The sequence below is a fragment of the Rhinatrema bivittatum genome, chromosome 11 (assembly GCF_901001135.1).
Source record: "Rhinatrema bivittatum chromosome 11, aRhiBiv1.1, whole genome shotgun sequence".
Taxonomy (NCBI): domain Eukaryota; kingdom Metazoa; phylum Chordata; class Amphibia; order Gymnophiona; family Rhinatrematidae; genus Rhinatrema; species Rhinatrema bivittatum.
The window spans coordinates 70,581,579-70,606,638 of record NC_042625.1 but is presented as its reverse complement, the minus strand read 5'-3'; the positions used below and the strand labels follow the sequence as shown (position 1 = coordinate 70,606,638).

At 44.0% G+C, this 25,060-nt stretch overlaps 3 protein-coding genes across 9 annotated transcripts in view; 1 reads left to right on the top strand and 2 right to left on the bottom strand.

Annotated features, from left to right (window-relative positions):
* The window catches only part of LOC115073293 (WD repeat-containing protein 62-like), a 128,284-nt gene extending 115,357 nt beyond the window's left edge, over positions 1 to 12,927 (bottom strand). For 2 of the 3 annotated variants that reach the window (XM_029571599.1, XM_029571600.1), the window contains exons 1-5: positions 12,563 to 12,746; positions 2,887 to 2,975; positions 1,794 to 1,856; positions 1,392 to 1,449; positions 1,103 to 1,273 (exon numbers count right to left, since the gene is read on the bottom strand). In XM_029571599.1, coding sequence (XP_029427459.1) covers positions 1,103 to 1,273; positions 1,392 to 1,449; positions 1,794 to 1,856; positions 2,887 to 2,975; positions 12,563 to 12,685 — 504 coding nt within the window. In that variant the 5' untranslated portion in view covers positions 12,686 to 12,746. The other variant, XM_029571601.1, reaches the window with a different exon arrangement.
* Positions 12,928 to 12,993: 66 nt separating this feature from the next.
* Positions 12,994 to 21,246, top strand: TMEM160 (transmembrane protein 160). Of its 5 annotated transcripts, XR_003859181.1 has the most exons (5): positions 13,026 to 13,172; positions 14,855 to 15,116; positions 16,736 to 16,828; positions 18,837 to 20,094; positions 20,213 to 21,246. XR_003859181.1 is itself a non-coding variant. In XM_029619523.1 (4 exons), the coding sequence occupies exons 2-4, from the start codon at positions 14,891 to 14,893 to the stop codon at positions 19,085 to 19,087; spliced, it is 570 nt and encodes a 189-aa protein (XP_029475383.1). In that variant the 5' UTR covers positions 12,994 to 13,111; positions 14,855 to 14,890; the 3' UTR covers positions 19,088 to 20,206. The 5 variants fall into 5 exon arrangements, 4 of the variants coding, with proteins under 4 accessions (XP_029475383.1, XP_029475385.1, XP_029475382.1 ...); XM_029619523.1 differs by lacking the exon at positions 20,213 to 21,246 and having other exon boundaries at positions 12,994 to 13,111; positions 18,837 to 20,206; XM_029619522.1 differs by lacking the exon at positions 20,213 to 21,246 and having other exon boundaries at positions 18,837 to 20,206.
* An 872-nt stretch (positions 21,247 to 22,118) lies between these two features.
* The window catches only part of NPAS1 (neuronal PAS domain protein 1), a 72,688-nt gene continuing 69,746 nt past the window's right edge, over positions 22,119 to 25,060 (bottom strand). Inside the window, exon 11 of the mRNA XM_029619074.1 lies at positions 22,119 to 24,672. Coding sequence (XP_029474934.1) covers positions 23,462 to 24,672 — 1,211 coding nt within the window. The 3' untranslated portion in view covers positions 22,119 to 23,461. The remainder of the gene's footprint in view (positions 24,673 to 25,060) is intronic.

Sequence of the window (25,060 nt, the reverse complement as noted above, 5' to 3'; positions counted from 1 at the left end):
TTACTTTATTAACCATCTTTCTAAAACAATGTAATCATAGCAGTTTACATCATCCTGGACAACAGATTGTAGTAAACTCCCACTGCTACATTCCTCCCTTATATTGCATTTGTACCCATGTTTATTTGCTGTAAACAACTTATTTGAGAAAAGCAGTCAATCAAAAAAACAACAAAAAGCAAAAACAGCACCACACAGGGATTCTAGCATGCAGTTTTAAGTATTCTATAGAAATGAGTACATATGCTGTCACCACCCCTATCTGCTCAGTCATTTTGATATATTTTGTACCCTAGTATCACTGCACCCCCATTGGTGGTTCTTTTTCCACCAGGTCTCGGCGGTGCCTATTATGTTGATATCTTCATAGAGTGCCATACACTAACTCTTGCATCTTATTTTTTAGTCTTCTGACATTTGCACTCAGCCACCTAAAAGATTTTTTAAAAGTTTCACAAACTACTTACTAGCACTAGAATCAGGTAATTTAGTAATCCGTTTTTAATCACATCCTCACTACTAGGACAATCTAATATCCCTTTCTTCTTGCACTTTCATCCCGCCTTTTCAAAACACAGCTCAAAGAAGTTTACAAGTTTACATACACCAACATACACAAAATAGCTATAGACTAACTTAATATACCATACAAAAGGAAAAACAAGAGAAAGATACCTCAAAATTAAAAAAATATATATATATCAAGCAACCTTCCTGAAAACAAAGTGAACTAACAAATTTTCTTCCCCCTGTACATCCCTAACATCTTCTACAATTTCTCTGAGAGATAGTATGGTTTCAGGCTGTAAGATTAGCCATCATGAAGCTGAAATTCATAGTAAGCCCAATGACTCCTATCCTGACTTGCTGGCTTCAAGGTTGCAGGACAGGGCTTTTAATATGCGGGAATACAGGAGACTTCTTGTTCAAAGCAAATTACACACAAACTTCCCAGGCAGAATGAATGGCACCCATCAACCTGATTATTCAGCTAGATGCTTACATCTTTACATCAAAAGAGCTCAGACATTCTCCAGTCACTAATCCAATACACACCCAGGAAATTATATCATGGGCATTATACCAAAAAAAGTGACCTTACCTTCCAGTCCCATACATTAACCGTCATATCGTGCTGGTGCCCCACGGACACAATGTATCTCATGTTGGGAGAGAAGGCCACACAAGCCACGCCATACTTGTGGCCCTGCATTTCTGACAGTTGGCTGCTGTTCCTTACATCCCAGACTCGTACCGCCGGCCTATGCCCACTCTGCAAGATACCAAAATAGGGAAGTCAGCCACCTGCTTCAAACATCAATGCTATATAAAATTGTAAGCATTAGCATGATTTAAATTAAAAAAAAAAAAAAAAAAAAAAATGACCCCACCTCTCCGCTAACAATAAGCGAGCCATCTGGCGAGAAGGACAATGCACTGAGTGGTTTTCTGCATAAAAAAATATAAAGAAATGAGGTTGTGTGCCACACAAATCGAACAGTCTCAGAAGTGGCTTTTTTTGATTATATCTAAAACTGGATGAGAAAAGAAAATCACACACTGAACAGACAGACGGCATCTAGGACCATTTCAGGCCATAGGGAGACACTTCTGAAGGACCTATTGCTATACTTGCTTCAGGAAGAACAGGTTATACAGTTCTGGCCTGTTAAAAGTGGACTGATTTTGGGGAGGGGGAGAGAACACAATTTTGGTATATTTTGGTAAAATTTGGCTAAGAACATAAATCAGCATGCCATAACATGGTGTCTCTACACAATAAGCTACTGTACCTGGAAGTATTGAAAATGTGCCTCTGTTTATTCTTTTTGGGGCAATAAAGCACAATGACACACCTGGAAAGAGAGAGACATTAGCAGGGAGGCAAATTAAGAACTTCTGGCTGCAGATACTGCTTAGCATGATCCTTATGCAATGAAAGATTTCTCATAGTACAGATAAAGCTGAAATCCTGGTTTTTTTATTCTGCTCTTTAACACTTCAAAGCAGATTACATTCAGGTACTGTATGTATTCCCCTATCCCCAGAGAGCTTACAATCAGAAAGGGTCATTCATCAAACCATGAAGGACCATTATCACGACTAACATTTAAATGAGGGGGGAGGGGTTAGGGCAGGCTTAAAATATGTTTTCAACACACCTCTTAGCAGATAACTGGGTAATTTTACTTGGGTACCTGGCTAAGTTTCCAGCTGAAGATTTGCATGCATCTAATTAACAAGATTTGTCTTGCTAGTTTTAGGCCAGCTAGTTGTGCAATCTGAGCTGAGCAGTTAAGTTTAGCCACTTAGTGCTGAAAAAGCATGTTAATTGGCAAAGTCATAAATCTGCCCTGGGAACACCTCTTGCCTTGCTAAAAATTTGCGTGCACAGTTTTAGCCGATCAGAAATAGGAGTGGAAAAGGGTGTGCTGGGGAGGGTATTTTTACCCAGCTAACTTCAGACATTAACTGGAAAAAAAGAAAATACACTTGACAATAATGAAAAGCGATGCTTTGTCTAAATTAGCTGTGACCACAGACTCGTACCATTGTTTGGGTTACCAGATGGCTCCAACTCAGAGACAGATTGAGCCAGTTCTGGATTTACCCCCTTTAGCCACACCCTACACTTTTCCCTACCATGCTGCTTGACTAGGTTGGATCTCTGCACTTTGAAATGGATTATCAGACACTGCTGACAATTATTGAATATGGCTAAATTTCATTGTATCTGGATAGGTCAAGTTAGTCCTTGTTTCAATTTTTCTAAGAACAATTGTGTAAGACAAGTCCAGAGATGTAAAGAGTGTAAAGCCAGGACCAACAGCCTACCCAGAAAACAGAGCCAGTTAAGCTTAAGTTGATTGCTAGGGCGGCTCTTACCCAGCAGAATAGGCAATCAGTCCAACGTTTGGGTCACATGTAAAACCACTGCTGGACGCAGTAATTCCCAGGACTTTCTCCAGAGTTATCTGCCAAAGACAAAAACAAAGTCCGTGAAACGCAGTAAGCAAAATGCTCACATCAAAATAAATGCAATAAATAAAAGCAAAACTAGGGTGATAAAAAAAAGCAGGGAAAGCCAACAATAACTTATGTATAAGAAAAAAGTATCACCAGTAGGAAAGAGGAAGCAATGTTATCCTCCGACAGATCACACTTTATAAGAGGCCACAGGCAGAATGCATACAGTTCAGAAGAGGGCTATCAAAATAGGTCTCTTAATACTTCATTTTGTGCTTTGAATCCATACAATGACTATTTTGAAGACACTGAAGTTATTGCTCCATTTTTTACCTCATTGGTCAATGTGTCATTTGCACATCGTTCCTGATGTCTTGGAGCAGGCTGTTGCGCCCTTTACTTTAAAAATCTTATCTTGATTTATTCAACTTAGCCAGCTATCATCATAATTTCTTCACTTTATTTTCTTGCCAAGACCATTCAAAATCTGGCCCTGAAGCAGCTAAGTGATTTTGTGCAAGACAAATCAGTTATTAGATCAGTTTCAGTTCAGTTTTAGAAAGGCTTTGAACACTGAAACCCTCTTACTGTCAAGCCCAGATGTACTGAAGAGAGGATTGGATAAAGGGCAGTTTTTCCAATCTTGGCGTTTTTTAGACCTCCCAGCTGTCTTCAACACCACTGACCACAATAGCCATCTTTAGCACCTAAGGAAGTATGGCATTTCAGACTGTGTTGGTGTTTATTTTTTATGCTGCATTATGTATAGTTTTAAACAGTTGTACACCATATCTGCCAGGGTCACTCCTGAACAAGGAGTTAACAAGAATGAATAAACAAATAATTGGGGGTCTCGGACACAAAACTATTTCAGTCTTTTTTTTTTTTTCTTTTTTTGAAAGCCTGGGGTATACAGAAGATTGTGGGTAGGGGAGACCCAGGAAAACTATCATGTTGGCACGTTTAGGAAAAATGTTAGGTTTTATTTGTTGCAATATCACTGAAGGACCACAGGATGGCATGTTAGATATGTAAGCACCGTAAGACAGTTGATAATGTGATTTGGGAAAGTGTGTGTATATATTTCCTTAAAGGTTTGGGTTGCTGAAAGAAGGAGGCAGTATAAAAGGGAAATATTTGGGCACAGATTTGCCCTTTCCTCCCCTGCCTTTGACTATATAGGGTAAGGATTAAGGATCTCCAGCTCTGGGGTACCCAGCCTGTGGCCTGGGAAGTCCAGGAATCTTCCAAGGAGAGTGGGACTTGCAGCAGCGTTTTCCTCAAGAGGAGAGGCCAGAGGCCAAGAAGAAGTGGAGAGGAGTCTGCCTCCCTCATTGGATTTGGACCAGAGCGGAGAAGCAAGATTCTGACTCCCGAATGACAAGGAGTGGGTATTTTATTTATTTTCCACTTTTGACATTTCAAAGCAGATTATATTCAGGTACTGTAGGTATTTTTCTCCCCCTCCACGGGAACTACTATGCAGCAAGGAGAATTGCAGGATTGGGACAAGCTCACAAAAACCAGAAATGCTCCAAGGTGTCCTTTGATGGACACGAGTCTGAGGAACCAGCACAGAGAAAAAGGAGTAATTTCCTCTTACCCTAGAGAAGCTTACTGGGGTGGTGAAGGAGAGGCTAGAGGCATGAGTGGGAAGTGGTGTTTTTCCTCCTCCCAAAGAACTACCCAAGAGAGGTGCAGAGTTGGGTGATTTTATATCAAGGTATACCCAAGATGTGTGTCCCTGATGTGCAGTGTCCGGGGAAGCCTGCACTAACAGGATGGTGATATGGAGATTGTGAAAGGTCCAAGACAATAGGGTAGGAGTAATGCAATTATGTATGTCCATTGGATGAGAGTTTTGATATGGGTAGGTTTGAACAAATCAACTCGTCCTTACAACCGAGTGTGAGGAAAGGCAGGTGACAGGTTGAACTGTCTACTCAACAATAGCGGTAGTATTCACCATTATGGAAGTCCATGATTTTCTGAGTTATTCAGTAATTATGTTTTAACACCTTCTCATCCATTTGTTTGAACTGGTGATAGTAGTTCTTGGCATACCATTCACACTGGTGTCCCTCAGGTTCAGCATTTACATGTTATAAATGTAAGCTGCTGGCAGGGTTTTCTGAGGGATAATTACATGCAAACGAAATCCAGTTTTTGTATTACAGTCCAACCATCTTGGAATGAAACTAATGAAATGATTTCTATTTGCCTATCTGCATTTCATCAATAAGCTGTCTTTAGACCTTGCTAAAACCAAACATTGTCATTCAGCGCTCATTTTTGATGCCTATTCCTTCTTCACTGACCATTGACAGTATAATTCCATTTGTTTGGGGTTACCCTTCCTGTGATTTGAAGGCACTTCAGTTACTCCAGAATGCCACAGCTAGGCTCAATTCTGGAAAAAGCATGAGACACCACATCACATCTGTCTTGTTTGCACTTCATTGGTTACTTGGTTCAATATCATATTACTTATAAAATTGTTTATTTTGGTCCACAAACTTAGTCTATTCTCATTACCTTGGGAAAATATGATATTATATAATCCCCTACACATGCTTCGCTCATCTCAATGGGGTTCTCTCGATGTCTCATCTATGCAAGTTTATTTTTTGAGTGTTTTATATACTATCGTTCCATGGGAAAAGTTGCATACCTGAGATGAGGGAGAGACCCTTTTTCATGGTTGCACCAAAGATATGGCCCGCATTGCTAGAAAAACTGTCTTACTACTTGTCCTAAGATGTTTAGGTCACTGTTAAACAACTTTTTTCCAGCAAGCCTGAGCTTTTCCTGTAGTAAATGTCAATTTTACTGTCCTGGTTTTGTTTTTTGGGTTTTGTTTTTTTTAGGTATTTGTAATGGTGGTAGCCTAGCCTCTTTGGTTTTACTGTATTTTAGTTAATGTTCATTGTATCGTTCTGTCTTATGTATTGGACATTTTATGATTGTACAAGATAAAACCACCTACAGCATATGCATTTGGCATGTAATAAACACAAAAATAAATAAATCCAGACCTTGTCCAAGCACAAAGTGGATTTTACAGTCCCATACTTTAGAGCTGCAGTGCCTCGTGGTGATCGTTCAGTGGCAATAAGAAAAGGAAAAAGCTAGCACAGAACCTGTGAGCTGGCACATGCCCAAAAGATCTTATTCCCTCTTCCTGCCCAAACTTGCTATCCAGGAAACCTGCAAAGGGGGCAGGCTTTGGCTGGACCTGCACAAATGCAAGTGGCTGACAGACCCCCCCCACACTAGCTCTCTCTTTTCTTACTGCCATTGAATGACTGCTAGAGGGCACCTGCCCTCATCAGCAGCTCTGGGGCAGAGTATCATTAGACTCCCTATAGGGATTGTGCAACTTGGGTGGAATTTATGCTAGAAGCCACACCATGAACTGGGTGAAAGTGTGGGTTGACCCAGAGTTCGATGAAACTGGTATGGCAACGGGGAGGGGGGGGGGGGGGGGAAGAAAGATTACTTGCTCCCCACTCACATAGCAATACTACTGGTTGAGGAGAAAAAGGACTATCATTGGGAACAGTGCCAGGACAACAGTTGCAGTCCCCTCCACCATGGTTGCTGTGCAGCTACTAAGGCCTACCCCTACATTAATGAAAACTGATAATGGCCCAGCCTGCTCCAATCCATATAATATGCTTAGCTTAAAAAGTTGAGTCTGTTGAAGACTGGCAGTGTACATGTATACCACACTAGCTGCTGAGAAATAGGCACCCAGATTGGAACTTACACATGTACGCTCCACTGAGACCATTGGACACGGGGGACTAGTGGGCCACACCAATACACTACCTGCCACTGAGGAAACATGTTTAGTGAATATATGGGTTTTCATCAGGGCTACAGGAAACTAGAGAGCCACAGAACAAACTCACAAGCACCTTGGGGGGGGGGGGGTGGAGGGAGGGAGGGAGGAGCCCAAGAGGGCCAAGAAACCAGAGGAAAGCAGACAGATGGGTAAGAAAGAAAATTGCAAGACTACTCAGACTTCCAAAGGCAAGGGATGAAAGATGGCAAATTTCCAGGTTGTAGGTCATGGAAAGAGTATTAAGCGGAAGCAAAGAGTACTAGAGTTGGGGGGAATACATGGGGCCTTTGGAAATCTTCAAGTAGTTAAGAGCATTAAGAGCTGAAAAACTGGATCAGACAAATGGACTACTGAGCCCCACATCCCATCTCTGACAGTGGCCAATAGCAAATACCCAGCAGATTATATTGCTCATTTTGGGGAGCAAGCAGGCACATCCAGGAATGGAGAAATGATATGAAAGGGGTAGGCAGATCATGTCTCACCTAGTAAATGATGAGGGATAAAAGCTTATCTGGTCTGCCCAGCAGTGATTCTGTGCACATTTAGCTAAAGTAGATCAAATTCCCACATGGAACCCAGCTTCCAATTCCACTGTTTTAGAGTTAAAACGGTCACTCTGCAGGTTTCTCTATGCCACCCAGGAAGTAAAATGCAGTCATATCACTGCTGTCCTGTGCCAGCGGACGGAAGGAGGAAAGAGATGGGTGCCAAATTTTGAAGCCACCAGGGCAGCCAGAAAGCTTGCACCAAAAATTAAAGATCAACAGTGTGATTTGTGGCCATCAAGGAGACCAGGAAACATCTAATAACCCAATGTCACATTAATAAGTATAAAGGAAATATTAAAGAGATTCAGCTACTCCTGAGATAATCAGCTGGTTTCAATATCTCAGATGTGTGTAAGCTAAAGACCTTACTGTTTAGAAAAGCCTATGTATAAGTTATAAATGATGAATGTCTTGTATTATAATAAAAACAAACTTGATAGAAACAGACAAAGATGGCAGACTTCACACATCACCTAGATAAGATTTTAGAAAGTGCTGGAGAGGAGTCAGCTGTCTTGGTACATACAACATAGGAAAATGTGAGAGGGAGCCTCCAGAAGCCAAATTTAGGAGTTTAGTAGGAAGCTGAAATCCAGAACCTCTAAAGTAGCATGCTCTAAAATGCTCCCTGTTCCACGGGCAGGTCCCCAGAGGCAGGCCGAGCTCCGAAATTTCAATGCGTGGATGAAATGATGGTGCAGAGAAGAGGGATTCAGTTTTGTAAGCAACTGGACAACTTTTTTGGGGGGGGAAGGAAGACACTTTTCCAAAAGAACCAGCTCCATCTTAACCAGAGTGGAACCAGGCTGCTGGTGCTAACTTTTAAAAAGGAAATAGAGCAGCTTTTAAACTTGAACAAGGGGGCAAGCTGACAGTCACTCAGTAGTGCATGGTTCAAAGGAAGGTATCTTTAAAGGATACTAATGAAACAGGAGAGTTAGAGGCAGGAGCTGAGATAAAGCCACAGGACAAATTCTTTTGCTGGGTGCGTAACCCAGCACAGCCCGAGGGAGGTCTCTGCAGGGTCACGACAGAGCCCGAATAAAGGCCTACAGGCTCAGCAGAAGGACACATCTGGTGATTGCGGGGCCACTTCCTCCCCAGCAGTAAAATAAGCAGTGTGGGCAGGGCCAAGGCCCAGAAGAAAGGAGGATTACAGAGGTGTGTGTGTAGAAGGATGGATAAAGATTTGTGCCCCTTCACCAAAATCCGCAACAATCTCTGGGAAATCAAAAGATGCCAAGTATTTATTTAATGGTATGGAGAGCTGGAGATTTTTTATTATTTTTTTTTTGGGGGGGGGGGGGCGGTGTTATGTCATGTATGCTGTTTGGGAAACATTAGAACAGGTTTTAAATCATTGGGGCCCAATATTGAAAGATGGCCGATTAAGTAACTTGGCCGGAAATAACTTATCTGGCTAAATTACACCGTATATGCGGCAGCATGGCTAGTTCACTGAATATATACACACACTTAGTTGATTAAGTTATGCGACTAGGTCACCCACCCACAACTTATGCAGCCAACGTTTTAGCCATAAAAGGGACTTATGTGGCTAAGCAGCAGCCACTAAATGTAAGCGCATATTCAATGGCCACTGCTTAACCACATAAATCCTACTTATTCGACTAAGTAGCGCTGAACGCACTTAAAGAACATAAGAAATTGCCATGCTGGGTCAGACCAAGGGTCCATCAAGCCCAGCATCCTGTTGCCAACAGAGGCCAAACCAGGCCACAAGAACCTGGCAATTATCCAAACACCAAGAAGATCCCATGCTATTGAGGTAATTAATAGCAGGTGCTATTCCCTAAGTAAACTTGATTAATAGCCGTTAATGGACTTCTCCTCCAAGAACTTATCCAAACCTTTTTTGAACCCAGCTACACTAACTGCACTAACCACATCCTCTGGCAACAAATTCCAGAGCTTTATTGTGCGTTGCGTGAAAAAGAATTTTCTCTGATTACTCTTAAATGTGCTACTTGCTAACTTCATGGAATGCCCCCTAGTCCTTCTATTATTCGAAAATGTAAATAACTGAGTCACATCTACTCGTTCAAGACCTCTCATGATCTTAAAGACCTCTATCATATCCCCCCTCAGCCGTCTCTTCTCCAAGCTGAACAGCCCTAACTTCTTCAGCCTTTCCTCATAGGGGAGCTAACTTTGAATATAGGGCTCTCGCTGTTTGTTGGCTGTTTTGATACATTCATTCTTTTCATGATTTTAGTATGAAGTTCTTATATCTCTTGATTATACTGCTTGATGTTTTATGAGGAGTGATTATGTCCCTGTTTTTCCCCATTGTTGTACTGCATAATACAGTCAGGCTTGTTGTGGTTACCAGAGCATGTTTGTGAGAGAGAGAACGAGTGAGCCAGTAAGCATATGTTTGAGCAAGAGGACTATTTAAGCCAATAAGCCTATGGGTATAAAAAAGCAATTGAGCCAGAACGAGTCAGTGAACATGTGTGAGCATATATAAAAGAGACAGCGCTTGAGCCAATGAGCATGTGTGAACAAGAGCATGAGTGTGTGATAGTGAGCATGTACGAGAGACAGCATGTGATCTAATGAGCATGTGTGAGAGAGAATATAAGGGAGTTTGTGGGAGAATGAATGTATGTTAGAGAAGAAAGTTGTGCATATTTCTCTCCCCTTACTAATCCATGACAATCTCAGGGTGACTGGAATCTAAAGTTCCCAGGTTCAGAGAGCAGGGGTTTTATTTTAGCTTTAAATTATTGAGTGGTGTTTGCTGTGCCTGCTATTTTGAAATATTTTAAATCGATGTTTGGGAAATAAAAAAAAAACAAATAAATGTTATGTTTGTAATCACTGGATGTTCTTTTCAGCAATTTTTAAATATTTATTCTTTTTATGAGCTTGGTTTTACCATTATGATTGATGCTTTATATATTTCTTGATCTAATTGTTTGATATTTAGTGAGGAATGATTTGTTTTCCATTCCATATAGAATCTGACTTGTTGCAATTTCAAGTTCAGTTTTTGTCTGCATATTTCTATTTATACTTTATTACCTCTTCATTTTGTATTTGGTAAGGGTCTGTCTGTGTTCCACATGTATGACTAAGGTAAGGTATTCTGCTGTCAGACTTGTGAGGTGGCCCCAATTGATTTGTATGTATGGAATGGGGGTCTATAGCTTTGTTTACTCACTGCTTGTCTAGAGTAAGTTCTACTTCTTAGAAATTTAGGAAAAATATGAGATATTTTGGAGATATTTGGGCTTAAGTCTACCAGGTTTCAGAGTAGACTTGGCCTGTTGATGCATGTGCTGCAGAGAAAGTGAATAAGGGAGTCAAAAAAAAAAATTCCCCAGGGCTGATATTGTCCTGCAATCCACCCCTATACATTTTAACTGTTTGCACTTTTTTTTTAAAAAAAAGTCTAGTGTAGGAGCATACCATTTACTTACTACCAGGCCGATACAGTAAAGTGTGCTCCGGCAGAGCACAGTTAGCCCGCACTTGGCCACGCGTTGGAGGCGCTATTTTTACCCCTTATACAGTAAGGGGTAAAAGCACATCGAAAATACACGGCCAACCCCCCCTCCCCCGAAACTAATAGCACCCGCAACATGCAAATGCATGTTGATGGCCCTATTAATTATTCCCACGCGATACAGAAAGTAAAATGAGCAGCCAAGCCACACATTTTACTTTCAGAAATTAACACCTCCCCAAAGGCTGGCATTAATTTCGGCTGGCATCAGTAAAGTGTACAGAAAAGTAGTAAAAACTGCTTTTCTGTACACCCTCCGACTTCATATCATAGCAATATTAAGTTGGAGGCCCCAAAAGTAAAAAAAAAAAAGTAAAAATTTAAAAAAAAAAAATTTAAACATCTGCCCACGGCCCGCAGGTCAGAAGACGGACACCCAATTTTGCCGGCATCCATTTTCCATACTCGTAGCTGTCAGCGGGTTCGAAAACGACACCGTTAAAATTGAGCATCAACTGTCAAACCCACTGACAGCCGCTGCTTCTGTCAAAAAGAAGGGTCCCTAGCAGCTCCTTCTACTGCGGGCCCTCATTTGCATGTTATTCCCTCCTGAATCGCACGCACAGGAGAGTAGATGTTCCCCGGCTCTTCCGCGACTTTTACTGAATGGGCCTGTGTATAAGGGGTAAAAATAGCACATCGAAAATGCGCAGCCAAACGTGGGCTAACAGTGCGCTCCACTGGAGTGCACTTTATTGTATCGGCCGATTGGGAGTAAGGGTGTGCGCTGAGTTTCTGCACACAGGATTAACGCAAAGTTTATTACATCTGCCTCCTAGGAATTAAGTTTCCAGCTCATGGGGGGGTGATGGGAAAGGAGGCAAAAGCTAATAGTATCATTAGCATGGGGTTTACACGAGAAGGCGCTAATCTATTTAAAATTCTTTGCTGCATCAGGAACAAAGTTTGCACGCCACTGTACATTAAACTCTGTGTGCCACTAAGGGCCTCATTTTCCAATATCACAGTGGTAACGCATGAGGGGGCGTGTCCCATGCAAATAAGGCATTTTTCGTGCAGCTAGGAAACATCGCATGACGTGATGTTTTCGCCATTTGCGGAAACGGATTCGCAAATCGCGAAAACATCATGCACCGCGATAAAACAACCAATGAATATTCGCAGTACACGAAAGTGTCCAAACAGCCTATTTCCACTCCTAGGTGCTGCAAGCAACATGTTATATGAAACTGAGCAATTGTCTCACAGATAGAGGAAACAATGTTCTCTCAACCTAGCTTGATGGACACTCTACCTGGGCAACAACAAGCTAGGTTGAGAGAATGTTGCCCAAATCTCTTCTTGGAGTGAGTTTCCTCACTCCGACAGCCAGCAAATCTTCACTAGAGACCACTGTTCTTTCCGTACGTCTCATGTTGAATGTGAAAGTGGCCCCCAACCCCCTACGCTCATACCTAATCCCCACCTCGAGTTACTAGGTGGCCCTCCCATAGGGATACAAATACTTGTCTAGGGCATAGGCACTATAGCAAGTCAGTCTCTCTCTCTCTCTCTGCGATAACTCTTTACTGGCCGTAGCGCGGCACACGATAACTGTTTCCCGTTTTACATATGCTCCGCCCCAACTCCGATTATCTCCCGCGATAACACCTTGGAAAATGACCCCCTAAGTGTACCCTATTACAGCGGCTCCTCGGCCCTTACCCGACCCGGAGCAGCAGCAGAAGCCGCACCGCCGCCTCCCACAGCTTGTGACCGTTGGTGCCGAGAACTCTTGCGAGAGGCAAGCGTTGGAGCAAAGGAAATAAATTCAGGATATTCGGCCATAAAGTCCCTGCTTTCACGACGAACGAAGAGAAGAAACCAAACTAAAACAATATTATGAACTGCCCTTATGTCACCTCACGACGCTAGACGTTTTGTACTTGCGCGGGAACGCTCGCTGCACCACAATCTGCCAACCTCATTGGCCGCCACGCAGAAGCCGCTTCCGCGCAGATTGGTTAACAGACGAGATGACGTTTCCCTCATTCATCCAACAGTATTTTGTTTTGTTTTTTTAATACTGAGATTGGGGAGTGGCTTCGCTGCTCTCTAAAGGGCTTCCGGTCGCCGGCAGGGGCGGTCAGCCACCAGCGCTAATTAAATGGGCTGTCTCAATGGAGGAGATTGGGGCGGAGCTTGTCCTTTACGCATGCCCAGTGTCCGGGTTGTTTTGCTAGTTCCTTCCTGCTCTTGTCTTCGGCTTTGCTGGTCAGTTGAGTCCTCTCTCTTTTTCTTTCTCTACTGCTGTGCTTTTCTGGCCTGTCTGGAGGTAAGGGATGGAGAGGCAGAGCTTGTTGCCTTGAGGTAGGGATTGGGGGTACAGAGCATATTGCCTGAATTTGGTCGCAGTATCTTATTGCAGCCTTTAGGTACCGAGGTTGTATCTGTTTACATCTGATCTTTCACTGTTGGTCCCAAGATTAAACCCAGTTTCAATCTGTTGTTTGTAAAGCGTTGGCTTTTTGTGTGTTTTAGCAAGTTTTATGAAAGAAAGCATGTTTATGTTTGTTTATTTAAAAGAAAGTTTGGAGTTTGGCCATCTGGCAGATCCTCTGTGATAAGACACCACAGCTGGAAGATTAAGAATCTAGATAAATAAACTGTTAAAGGGATGGGGGCACCAGGTATATCCCCTCTCCCTTCCATACCACCAGCCCAGAGTTAGGTGGTGACCTATCAATAGGAGCTGGGAACAAAAATGCATTGTACCTGTACTTGCTGCCATGTATGCCATGCTTGCACTTTTGGTTGCTAAATATAAATATATATGCTATTCTCTTGTTGGAAAAAGAATAGGGGGCATGATTTATTTATTTAGATTTATATTCTGCTTTTTGCACTTTTTTTTAAGCCCTTCAAAGTGGATTACATTCAGGTATTGTAAGCCAGAGGGCTTACAATCAGGTATTGTAAGCCAGAGCAATTGGAGGAAGGGAAAGGAGCCAGAGGGCTTACAATCTAAGTTTGTACCTGAGGGTACAAAGTAAGTTGCCCAAGGTCACAAGGAGCAACAGTAGGACTTGAACCCTGGTCTCCTAGTTCATAGCCCATTGCTCTAACTACTAGGCTACTCCTCCACTCTCTCATGATGGACCCTTGGTCTGACCCAGTATAATAATTATGTTTCAGCCTGGCCAGTGGGAAAAGGGAGCTGTCCCAGTGCTGGTGACTGCTGGACATAGGGAAAAAATGGGGAAGAAGGAGCAGGGGGAGGCAGGGAAGAAACTGGGAAGAGTGTAAACTGAAAGGAGGAAAAAGAGCAATTGGAGGAAGAAGCTAGAGGGAGGGAAGAACAATAAGAGAGCATGTCAAAAGTAGGGAAGAAAAACCAAATAAGCAACAAAACAAGTATACAATTGCATGGCAACTGCAGAGTGCATTTTATGAAAATAGTATTTTAGAAACATGACAGCAGAAAGACTTTTTGGCCCATCTAGACTGCCCATCCACGCAATTAATTAGGTTTTATAATTTCCATCGCTCACTTAGAGATCCTGTGCACTTATCCCATGCTTTCTTGAAGTCAAAAACAGTTTTCATCTCCACTACCTCCACTGGGAGACTATTCCATGCATCCACTATCCTCTCTGTAAAGAAATATTTCCTAAGATTACTCCTGAGTCTACCCCTTTTAACCTCATCCTATGACCCCTCATTCTAGAGCCTTCTTTCTGATTAATAAATTGAAAACTATATATACTTTATAGGGTAGAAGCAGGGTCACCATGCCCAGGACTTCATTATCTACACCAAGGAAGAGTATCAATTGAAACAAAAACAAGTTTCTGTTCATAAACCATGCTGTTTTAAATTGCCACACAGTTCTAGACTTTCTTAACCACTTTTCTGTCTTGTATGTTTGCAACAAATGTTTCCATTTTTGCAGTGTATAATGATTTTTTGGAAAGTACAGTTATCTTGAGGTTCCCGTGTGATAATTTTATATTTCAGATCTAGCAGCACTGCGTTTGGCAGGAAGGCTGTACGATGGCATTTGGTGGCTGGTGGAGAGCAGCCCTGGGACGAGTGAGTGGTGCTGGTTTATACTTTCAGTGGAGGTGGAGACTGCGGCCTGTGGGTAGCAGCTTCTGGCGGGGCTCCTCTCATGGCCCGGTCGGGTCCAGGGGAAGCAGCCAACCCGGGGGTGCCAGTAGCCCCATCACAGAGCTGGACAAGGCTGACGCCTGGCTGCTACGAAAAGCACATGAGACCGGTGAGGCCTGCAGTGTGCTTCTTTTCCTTCTTTGTGCTTGGCATGCTGGGATTTGTAGTTCAGATGGGACTGGGAGGCTTTTGATTGGCTTTGTGGACTCTCTGTAGCATTCTGGCATGGCACCAGGATTTTCTCAGCACCATGATGACCTGATTGGCTGAAGTCCTTGCATCCTGTTGGCAAGACATTCTAGACTTCTTAATAATGTTTATTAAATTTCATATACTTGTGGTTTAAAATATTCCTCCCCACTCGCAAGAGGGTAAGGTCCAATAAGGCACTCTTGTTCCTAAGCATTGTGGGATATGTAGTCCTCAAAATCACTTTTACCACCCCTGCACTCTTCCTTCCAAAAAACTGGAACCACAAGTGCATGCTTGCATTGTGAGTAAAACAGGACTGGCTCAATCCATTCCTTATAATCTGAAACAATGTGATCACGCTATTCTAGCGTTTCCAGATTGGCAGAGAGGTTTTTCTCCCAATGCATTCATTTGTGGGGATGGCTCCAGTTCTACAAGTGACTGCAGCCCCAACCCTATTCCCATGCTTCAGCAAACTGTAATTGGATAATAATAATATTGGTCCTTTGTTCCTGTTTGGTGCCCAAACACTGAGTTTCCAATGCTGGCTATAGGATTTGCCATCTCCCACAGGTAGTTGGATGTCTGATTCCTGAAACATGTTAAAATGACAAAGTGTGTTAGTGAGATGACCTGTGAACACAGTGCTGCCTGCTGACTCCCAAACAGGATTGACACTCTGTCCAGGTCAACCAAAGAGTGTATCCCTGTCTGGTTTTGCCCCTAGAAGGGGGACAGGCCTCTTCAGCAATTCCAAACTTTCTGTGGTTTGGAGGAGGGGAGGAGGGATCTAAGGTTGCCAACTTTGTGATAGACCTTTGCCTGCTTCCATCCCTCCCCTCTCAGCCTACCTCCATTCTCCCTAGCACTGATAATTAGTAATGGTGGTAGAATCTAAGTCAGCCTCTGTCAGCCCAGCACGTGTTCTCAGGCTCTGCGGTAATCCCAGCCCCTCACCCATGAAAGAGAGAGAGCAGAGCCACTCCAGGGCCTGTGAGCAACTGCTGAGTTTACTTACATCCTGCTACAGTGGCTGCCAGGGTCCTTCTGAACTCTGAAATCTAACCCAGGAGAGGGAAATTCTCCTCTGAAATTTGGAGCATATCCGGGGGGGGGAGGGCACTGCCGAAGGAGCAGCCTTTATCTTTCTTTCTCTCTCTCTCTGCCAACTCAGCAGGTGCTTCTTCAGCACAGTGATATCACCCACAGAGCAGGTGCCCCTAGCCACCTGCCTGCTCCACTTTATGGTAAATCAGAGTTATAACATAAGTCCAATCAGGCAAACCTGGGACTGGATTTGCCTGTTTGGTTGGCCTGGGTTAAGGTGGTAACCCTACGCATGATATGATGAAGAACAGTCTGGTGCAGCATCTGCATCTCAGTTTGTTCTGGCCTGGCATTGTCATTACCTTTCCTTCTGATGAGCAGCTAGCCAGTGGTGTGTGAGGCTGTGGCCAGTGCACTTGTGGAGGGAAAATTTCAGATGTAAAAATGTTTTAATGAACCAGTCATGCCATTCTCTCTGTTTGCTGCTAGGGTTCCTCTCCTGGTTTCGCAATGGCCTGTTGTCTACAGGGATTGGAGTCATTTCCTATGTTCAGAGTGACATGGGGCGAGAGGCAGCTTATGGTATGTGAATAATATGCTCTGATGAGTGGGCAAGGGCAACATTAAAATCATTATAAACTTGGTCTCCCGCCTCTTGCCCTCTCAGTACAGCCCCTTCCCCTAATGAAGGCATTCTGTAGGACTGCAGCTCTACTTGCAGTAGGTAACTAGTGGGACTGCATTGGTGAGTATTGTTTAGGGGAACATTGGGGTGGGCTGCAGGCAGCCCGCTCCTGTGAGTGGGTGAAGGGCAGACGTGAGAGTTTTGTGTCTGTAAATAGATGGTTAAACAGGGTATGTGTATGAGTGTGATATGTCAGATCGAATGTCGGTATATAAAAATAAATAAATATGTGTGACTCAGTGGAGGTAGATGGGAGATGGGGTATGTGTATGGCCGGCAGTATGCATGTGAGTGGGCAAGGGATATGGATGTGTGACAGGGATAGTGTGAGCGGGCAGGGGGAGTAGGTGAGAGGTAGGGGACTGTAAATGGGGAGGCTTGAATAGGTTGTCGGTGGGTAGGGCATATATGTGTGTGTGAGTGAGCTGGGGAAGTGGATAGGAGATATAGGATGTCAATTTGGAAGGAGAGGTTTTGAATGAGTTGGGATGGAGGTTATGTGGGAAGGCCCACTTTCTCTTGCATTCAGTCTCCACTCCCAACCCTCTTTTCTCTTCACAACTCTTCTTGTCCATGTATCTATCCTCTCTGGCCTTCTTTCTTACAGCTCTGCAGTCCTCTACCCCTTTTCCTATCTTGCTCCCTAGCACACCCCCCGGGCCCTGGCAGCTGCAGCATTTAGTCCAGTAGCAAGGCCTGGGTTGTCAGACAGCTGTGGTGCTCTGCTCCTCTGGTGCCGTAGTCTCTTCTGGCGGCAGGGCCGGGCTCTCCCCCTGCAGCAGTGCTCTATTCTTCCGGCACCAAGATCTGCTCCGCTATCAGAGCCCAACCTCCCTACCAGCATGGCAGTGTTGGTTCAGGGAGGTAAACAATGCACATTTTCAACTGTACAAGCACATTTTTGCTCCTCCCCAAACTGGTCTGCCTGTGTTTGGGGGGGGGGGGGGGGGGAGGGGAGGAGCAAAAATGTGTTAAATTATTTCAAAATCCTTTTAATCACTGCTCCCTAGTGTTAACAAGCAAGATTGTGATTGGATTGGTTTATTCAGCTGTCCCTGTCAGGATGTATCCTGATAGATCACAACTGTGATCTCCTTTGAGAAAACTCTGAATACACCTGGTCTCAGGCATTCTAGCACCTACAACTTAAGTTTGATTGTTACAGAATAATCATTTGTGGAGACTCCAATATAGATATTGCCATGGTTTTCTTTTTTTCTGACCCAGCAGTTTCCTTCTGCTCCTCTGGGCTTCCGGTTCAGTTGGAACCAGGAACAGGATAAGTCACAATGAGTCTTTATTCACAATTGCCTGGGGCATTTTATATCCCCCTCTCAACTCACCTAGCCCAGATGACACTCCATGGCCAGGGGCCATACACCCCCAACTCCCTCCAGACCCCTGCGATCATAGGCCCAAAATCCAACCACTAGATGTCACTACTGCATGATGACCGACTCCCTTCCCCCAGGGGCTGTGAATGCTGCCTCCATATCATCTTCAGCCTGGAGCTTAGAATATGTGTGCCAGGAATCAAACCCAGCCCAGAGGATGACATTTTAAAATCTTTAATGCTTGTGAGCATGCCTGAGTTAACATTCTTGTTAAGGAGGGTCTCTTTGTGCTGCACTGCAACAGTAAGGTTATGAACTGGCTCCACTTCTTCAGGACAGGCTGAACAGTTCTGCTGTTATCCCCATTGCATGCATGGACGTATAGTCTTTGCTCTTCTTAGAGAAGTCAGAGCCATAAGTTAATGCATGGAACGGAGCAAAACAGGACTGAATCACATAAGGGGGTGGTATCTGATCTAGTTGGTAGGGTTAAGCTATGAACTGCTGTCGTCATCATCATCCCCCCCCCCCCCCCCATCAAGGCCTAATTTTGGTATCTCCTCTTCCTCAGGCTTCTTCATCCTTGGAGGCATCTGTGTCTCCTATGGGAGCGCGTCCTATCTTGCTAGCCTTTTCCTGTTGCGCCGCACCATGATGCTGTCCCTGGCGGTGGCCACATTCAACGCAGCAGCTGTCCTCGCTGTGGCCCTCTTTTGGCTCTGCGCCATCTCACTATACATCGGCCGGCTAGAGGTGGAAATTGTGCAAGATGATGAGCCCGAAGATGGGAACAGTGGCGAGAATGGCAAATCAGAAAAGTAAAATGAGTTGGCTGCAGAAGGGCAGGAGAGGTTACGTCACGTCAATCAGGGTCTTATGCTGCTTCTTGCTGGCCCTGCTTTGCTATGGTTCTCAGGAGTTAAAAGCAGGACTGCATCTAGGACACTACCTCGTGCCTGCCCTGGGCTGGTGTTTGGTGGATTCACAACCAAAGCACACACCCGCCAAGTGCTGGATAGAGCTGGCTGCCTCATTTTGTTCTTGCCCTGAAAAAGGAAGGAGAAATGAGTCTGCTTTGGAACCGAATCTCTTATTTATTGTTTGTGCGTTTTACGGCCCAGGACCTCTTTGCTGCTTCACTTTGGGCTTCTGGTCTGACCAGCACCAGCTGTTCTTTCTCTTTACGCCCACTTTGGAGAGGCGATTAAGGGAGCAGAGCTGTGTTCTTCCCTCACCCCCCACCTCCATCAGGCTCTGACTGCTGAAAGAGAGGGAAGCAAACCAGGAAATTCTAGCTCGTCACAGAGGTGTGCCTTTGGAAGGGTTACATCTGCACCTCTTAGCCTTCACCACTCAAAGAGCAGAAGCCCAAACCAGGACCAGAATCCAGGACTCCTGCATTGGTAAATCTTAACCATGGCGCACTCTGGCAACAATCACTCTCCATAATCCTCTGCTTCTCTTGCAACACAAGGCAGAGCAGTGCTAATCACGATAGTTAAAATGCAACCAGCTGTAACTGTGTAGAGCAGAAATACAGTCCAAACCTTCTACTGGAGCCACACCACCTGGCCGCTGGTGTTTCTGTTATCATGGCAAGTTGCTGTCAGGACAGGATGAAACATGGATTCATGCCCCTCTGGCTGTGTAGCCACTGACCCTCTGTGAGATCTTTAATCTGGAGTCCAGTTGCTTTTCTTTCCCTTCCCAGATCTACATTGTGGTCTTCTACCCTAAAGCCTTTAGTTGGGAACTTGGAAAAGATCTTTACAAACTCAATCAACACAAGAAGAATCACAAACCAAATGTAGTCAATGCTGCAGAAACTGGTACTGACAACATAAGTTCTCTCTCCTGCTCAGCACTAGCCTCCTATTTTTAAAAAAGCAGAAAGAGGGTTTTAAAAACATATTTTTTTAATTTTTTTTTTTTTTTTTTTTTAAATAGTTGAGTCGACTTCTTGGACCTGAACATTTGGGAATCACTACATGAACTGCATTGAGAGATGAAGATGGAAGCAGACCATGAAGTGAAAACACTGAAACAGAAAACGCTTTTGAAAACAGGACATGACTGAAAGTAACCCCATGAAGGTCAGCAAACCAAGACATTTGGAAATCACTTGAAGATCAGTGTTGCCTGCCATTATGACCCTTCATAAGAAAAAGGCCGCGGAAATCCACACCCCAGCAGTTGACGCGTTTTCAGCAGAGATAGGCCAATGAAGCCACATGCTCAGCAGCAGGGATCAATGCTGTTATTTCAGTTTTGCAGATCTTTACTGCTGCAGCACCATGCTTACCATTGCATAGCAGCTTGGGCTATTCCAGCTTTTACTCTGAGGTGAGGGGATTTTGTTTTGCTTGCAAAAGGCTTCTTACGTTTCTGAATAAGCTAAGTAAAACCAGGACTTGCACTGTTATGCAGCGGGAGTTTTAAAATGTTCTTCCCTAATTCTCACTAAAGAGAGATTTTCAGATTCCTGTTTTGAAGCCAAAGGTGGACTATTCCAGTCATTGAGGACCACAAACAGCTCTGGCTTGGAGTGTAACCTAATTATGCAAATTAACCAGGTTCACCAGCCCAAATGTATGGAAATATGCCTGATGAATATTCATTGTGGATATCCTGAAAACCAGGCCTGTTTGCAGCCGTGGAAGGTCCAGTGTTGAACAAAGAACTCAAACTCAGATCGCTGCCCTTGGCAGAAGCTTGCAATTAGGCAGGAACCAATAAACAGCACCAGAAATCCCAGAGTGCTTTGCTTTGACCATTAAAGGGGAAAGGAAGCTCCAATCTCGAATCCCACATCTATGTCCTAACCCAAGATCAGTGACAGAGCGGCATGAATCCCCCTCCCCACCATTTTTCATCCTGCCAGTTGTGGAAATAAAAAGCAAACAGCAAAATTAGTTTGAATTTTCCTCAGTCCTGCAGTGCTGACCTAAAGTAGAAAATCTTATCAACAGTAAAAAAAAAAAGGAGAATCCAGCTGGAAGGAGATGCAGGGACTGGTTCAGTAAGAAACCAGATGTACACGAGCTATGGAGGATTTGGAGTTCTTTTTCAGAATCGTACGTGTAATTATCTTTTCTTTATAAGTGCTGAGTCAGCCACCACACTTAAAGCGCAGGCTTGGGGAAGTACTTTGCATTTGACATTGCCCCTTAGGATGTGCTTTTACCAGCTCTCTGCCTTCCACCTTGGTAGATGCGGCTTTCTTGTAAAGCGCCTGTGGGTAATTATGCTGTGAAAAAAGACCCAGGGTGGTGTTCAGCCCACCGATGCTCTGCTGTTGCCTGAAGGAAGTGTAAGCCATCCTCCCCTCTCCTAACCAGATCAGATTTCTCAGGAGCTGTATGTCTGGAGAACAGGATCAAAGATTTCTGTGCTACTAACCAGTTCTGCTGATATTGGGCCCTGCTTCATGTATGTATACCAGAAAAAAAAACCAAAATTACTGTTTCAAACAATACAGCCACATAAATAACCAAGGGAACAGATGAATTAGGAAAAACAATATCATTTTTTTTCTATTTAATGTTTTCACATTTCTGTGTACTTTTAGAATTTGTTACATACTTATGGGCTGAGAGTGTTTTGGTATTAGGTATTATCTGATTTCAGTTTGAAAGTGTTACATTAGCATTATGTTTTTATTTCTCAGACATCTGTTGCCTTGATTATTTTTATATTTGTTTGTGTGTGTATACATACACCCTATTAAAGAGTGCCTGGCACTGTAGATAAAAGCTCTCACTAAATGCAAAGGGGCTTTGAAAACTGTTCACTCTCACTGTGGACAGAATTATCCATGGTGGTAGATGATGTGGGTAACTATGCCCACATTATAGAGAGGTATTGCCAGGGTGGGGGGAAGGGCAGGCTACATAACAAACACATGCAGTTTTCTAGAATCAAAACTAAGCACGTCATTTTAGGCTGGAAAAAGTCACCCGCAGAGAAAGCAGGCACAAATCGCTGCAGCAATAACCAAAGCAAAACCACCCACTGTAGTTTTAGCTTTGATTATTGGTTCAAATCCTGTGGGTGAAAAGTACCCACAGAATGTGCACCAGCCTAGGAAGTTTGATTATTGCCCTCTGCATGATATTGAAATATTAACACCATTGAGGTTGATGGGAAGAGAGATTTTAGAAGGGGACATCTCCGGTGGCCAATAACATGGTGAAGACATTGAAAGCTGAACAATTCTGGTATAGCAATCCTCTGTAGTAAAATAAAGAAGGAGAATACTTAAAACAATGTGTAAAGGTTTATCTGAGCAACTGACTGTGAGAGGTTAAAACCGTTTGTCCCCTCCAAGGCTTTCCCTTTCTAAATACGCCCACATTTCACAGATCTCTTTTATTAAAAAAAATCCTGCCTTCAAAGGCTAAATTAAACCTTTTTGCAGTGTGTTACTGGTTAAGAGTTTCCTCCAACTGCTCTTGCCAGGGGCGGCCATCTTGCTAAGTGTCTGACATGACATCACGCCCACATCGGGCTAGAACTGGAATGTGTGATGCTGCTCCCACCAACAAGGCCATGGGTGTGTCACCTTAGGGCCGGGCTGCCTCTAGCAGAAGTCAGAAATCGCAAGGGAGCAGCTTAGGAAGAAAAAGAAATGTATTTTTTTAATTCGCTGCAGAGCGGGCAGCTCTCTGTAATTTTGAAATATTGTTTTGTAGGGGGCAGAGTTTGCTTCTGAAAATATTTCTCTTTAAACCCCATCTCATTGAAAAATAATATTTTGCATTTTAGAAAGAATACTGTTCCATGGGGAGTGACAAAAGTGGATGTCAAAATTCCCTAGGGATGTGTAGCAGAGTAGATTATGTATTTTACCTCACAGACAACGGGACTGCTGCTGGATTTATTTTACTGAGAATAAAGTAGAGGGCACCTAGTTACTCTGTACTATAAAATCCAACAGCCAGCTGGAGACATCTTTGGCAGTTGTGATCTCAGGTCCCCACCAGAGGGGGCTGTAAGATCATAGTTGAAGATATAGGTTTGGTAGGGCGATGGTTTTCTTATTTCACAAGAACAGAAAATTATAGATCATCTGGGACAGATGCAGAAAAAAAATAATTTTCCTGTGTTGTGCAAAATAATTTCAGGGGGGTTTTGAGTATGTAATACCATAGCTGTACATGGAGCCAGAGAGCCTCCACCAGCATCTTGCCTCTGTACTCAGGAGAAGGTCCCCCGAGGTGTGCCATGGCTTTCCTTCCTCTCCACTGTACCTCGAGTGCTGCCACCAGCCATGGAAAAAGCCAGAGAAGGGAACAAATGCTCGCTTACTGCAAAACTCGAGGAGGATGGCACCATGTTCAGTCTATGCAGGTGGTGGTACATGAGTTCCATGGGTGGTTTGATCTCATTGCTGCCAAGGTCCACAAGACTGATGGGGTAGGAGGTAGGGACGGTGGTGCCCTGCATGGCCAAGGTCATCTCAGCTGGGGCATATCGGATGGTGCTTGTTGTGTAAAGGCTCTGTGAAGACACCAAAGTGCTGGAAACTGAGCGATGTCCACTCGGGCCCCCTCCAAGTTGATGTACTAGAGGTAAGACCACATTGCTTGCTTGGAACCGTTGAAGAATCTCCATTTCACTCGGGTACCCCAGAGACACAAAAGAGGTGGAAGCAGCTCTGTCCTCACATGGGGACCCAGAGAGAGGTGGGGACAGAGTTTCCACGGACACTGCTGGATGGAGGTGGCTGAGGGCACTCTGCAGTGGTGAAGCCCCCAACGGAGCCCTGTGTGGGCCAGGGCCGCTGTCAGTCTCTAGTGGTGTCAATACTGCCTCAGGAATGGATACATACAAGCTGGAGCTAGGGTGCCTCAAGTTGGGCTTGTCCATAATAAGTGCTGTGTTTGCAATGTGGGGCCCTTCCCTGGGGCCTGCATAATCCCACGCTCCACCCTTGTAGGGTTGAGCCAAAGGCAGCTCTGTTTTAATGCAGAGTCCCATGCTGACAGTGTTGGAAGGCAGACTCCTTTGGGTCTGAATAACGGAGGGATATTCTGAGGTGCAGATCTTGGGAAGGCCCCCATTCCTCCTGTGTTCTTTGACTTCCAGTTCTAGTTTGTGCCTGGGCTGAGCCACTGTGATTGCGTCCTCCTCCTCACTGGCACTCTCCGATGACGCTGCACTTGCTGCCTCCCTGTCCCTGGGGAATTCCAACTTGATCCTTTTCGTGGGGTTGGTGTCTTCTTTTTTATTCCTTTTGGCTTCACCAGGATCAGAATCATATTCTTCGCTAATGCAGCCAGTTTCCTCCATGGGGCTAGTGCTATTTCTTTCCTTGACGGTACTGTTGGGATAGTCCTTGTCTAGGGCATCAGAGTTCCAAGCCTTGTATGGGCTCCTAGTCTTGGTTTCCGAAGAAGAGTAACTATCTGAAAAAAGGAATCTAAAAGTTAACCATGGTGGCGGGTGGCAAGTGGATTGATCACGCTACAGCAGTACCCAGAGTTATGGACTCAATAAGCCTCTTAGAATGTGGAGGTCCGCAAAATGTAATTCCTGCATCAATCTACAGTAGGCCTCATGCACACTGTATACCTTTAATATGATAGAACCTATTTCTCTCTTGTCTTATGTGAATATCAACAGTACTGCTGTTTTATTTGTAATAGAAAATTTTAACTGTTATTCACACACATATACCTCTCCTTCATGCTACCAATGTACCGTCAGAGGCCTGTTGCCAGCTTTCCTTCACTGGGTAAATTATCTTCATTCTCATAAAATAATTTAAGAAAGAGCTTCTGGGAGCACCCATCA

Bases quoted from the DNA above. Each gene is read 5' to 3' on its own strand.
- TMEM160 (XM_029619523.1), top strand. From the start codon at position 14,891: ATGGCATTTGGTGGCTGGTGGAGAGCAGCCCTGGGACGAGTGAGTGGT. The intron at 15,117-16,735 runs GTGAGGCCTGCA...GTTTGCTGCTAG, and splicing joins ACGAAAAGCACATGAGACCG to GGTTCCTCTCCTGGTTTCGC. The intron at 16,829-18,836 runs GTATGTGAATAA...CCTCTTCCTCAG, and splicing joins GGGGCGAGAGGCAGCTTATG to GCTTCTTCATCCTTGGAGGC.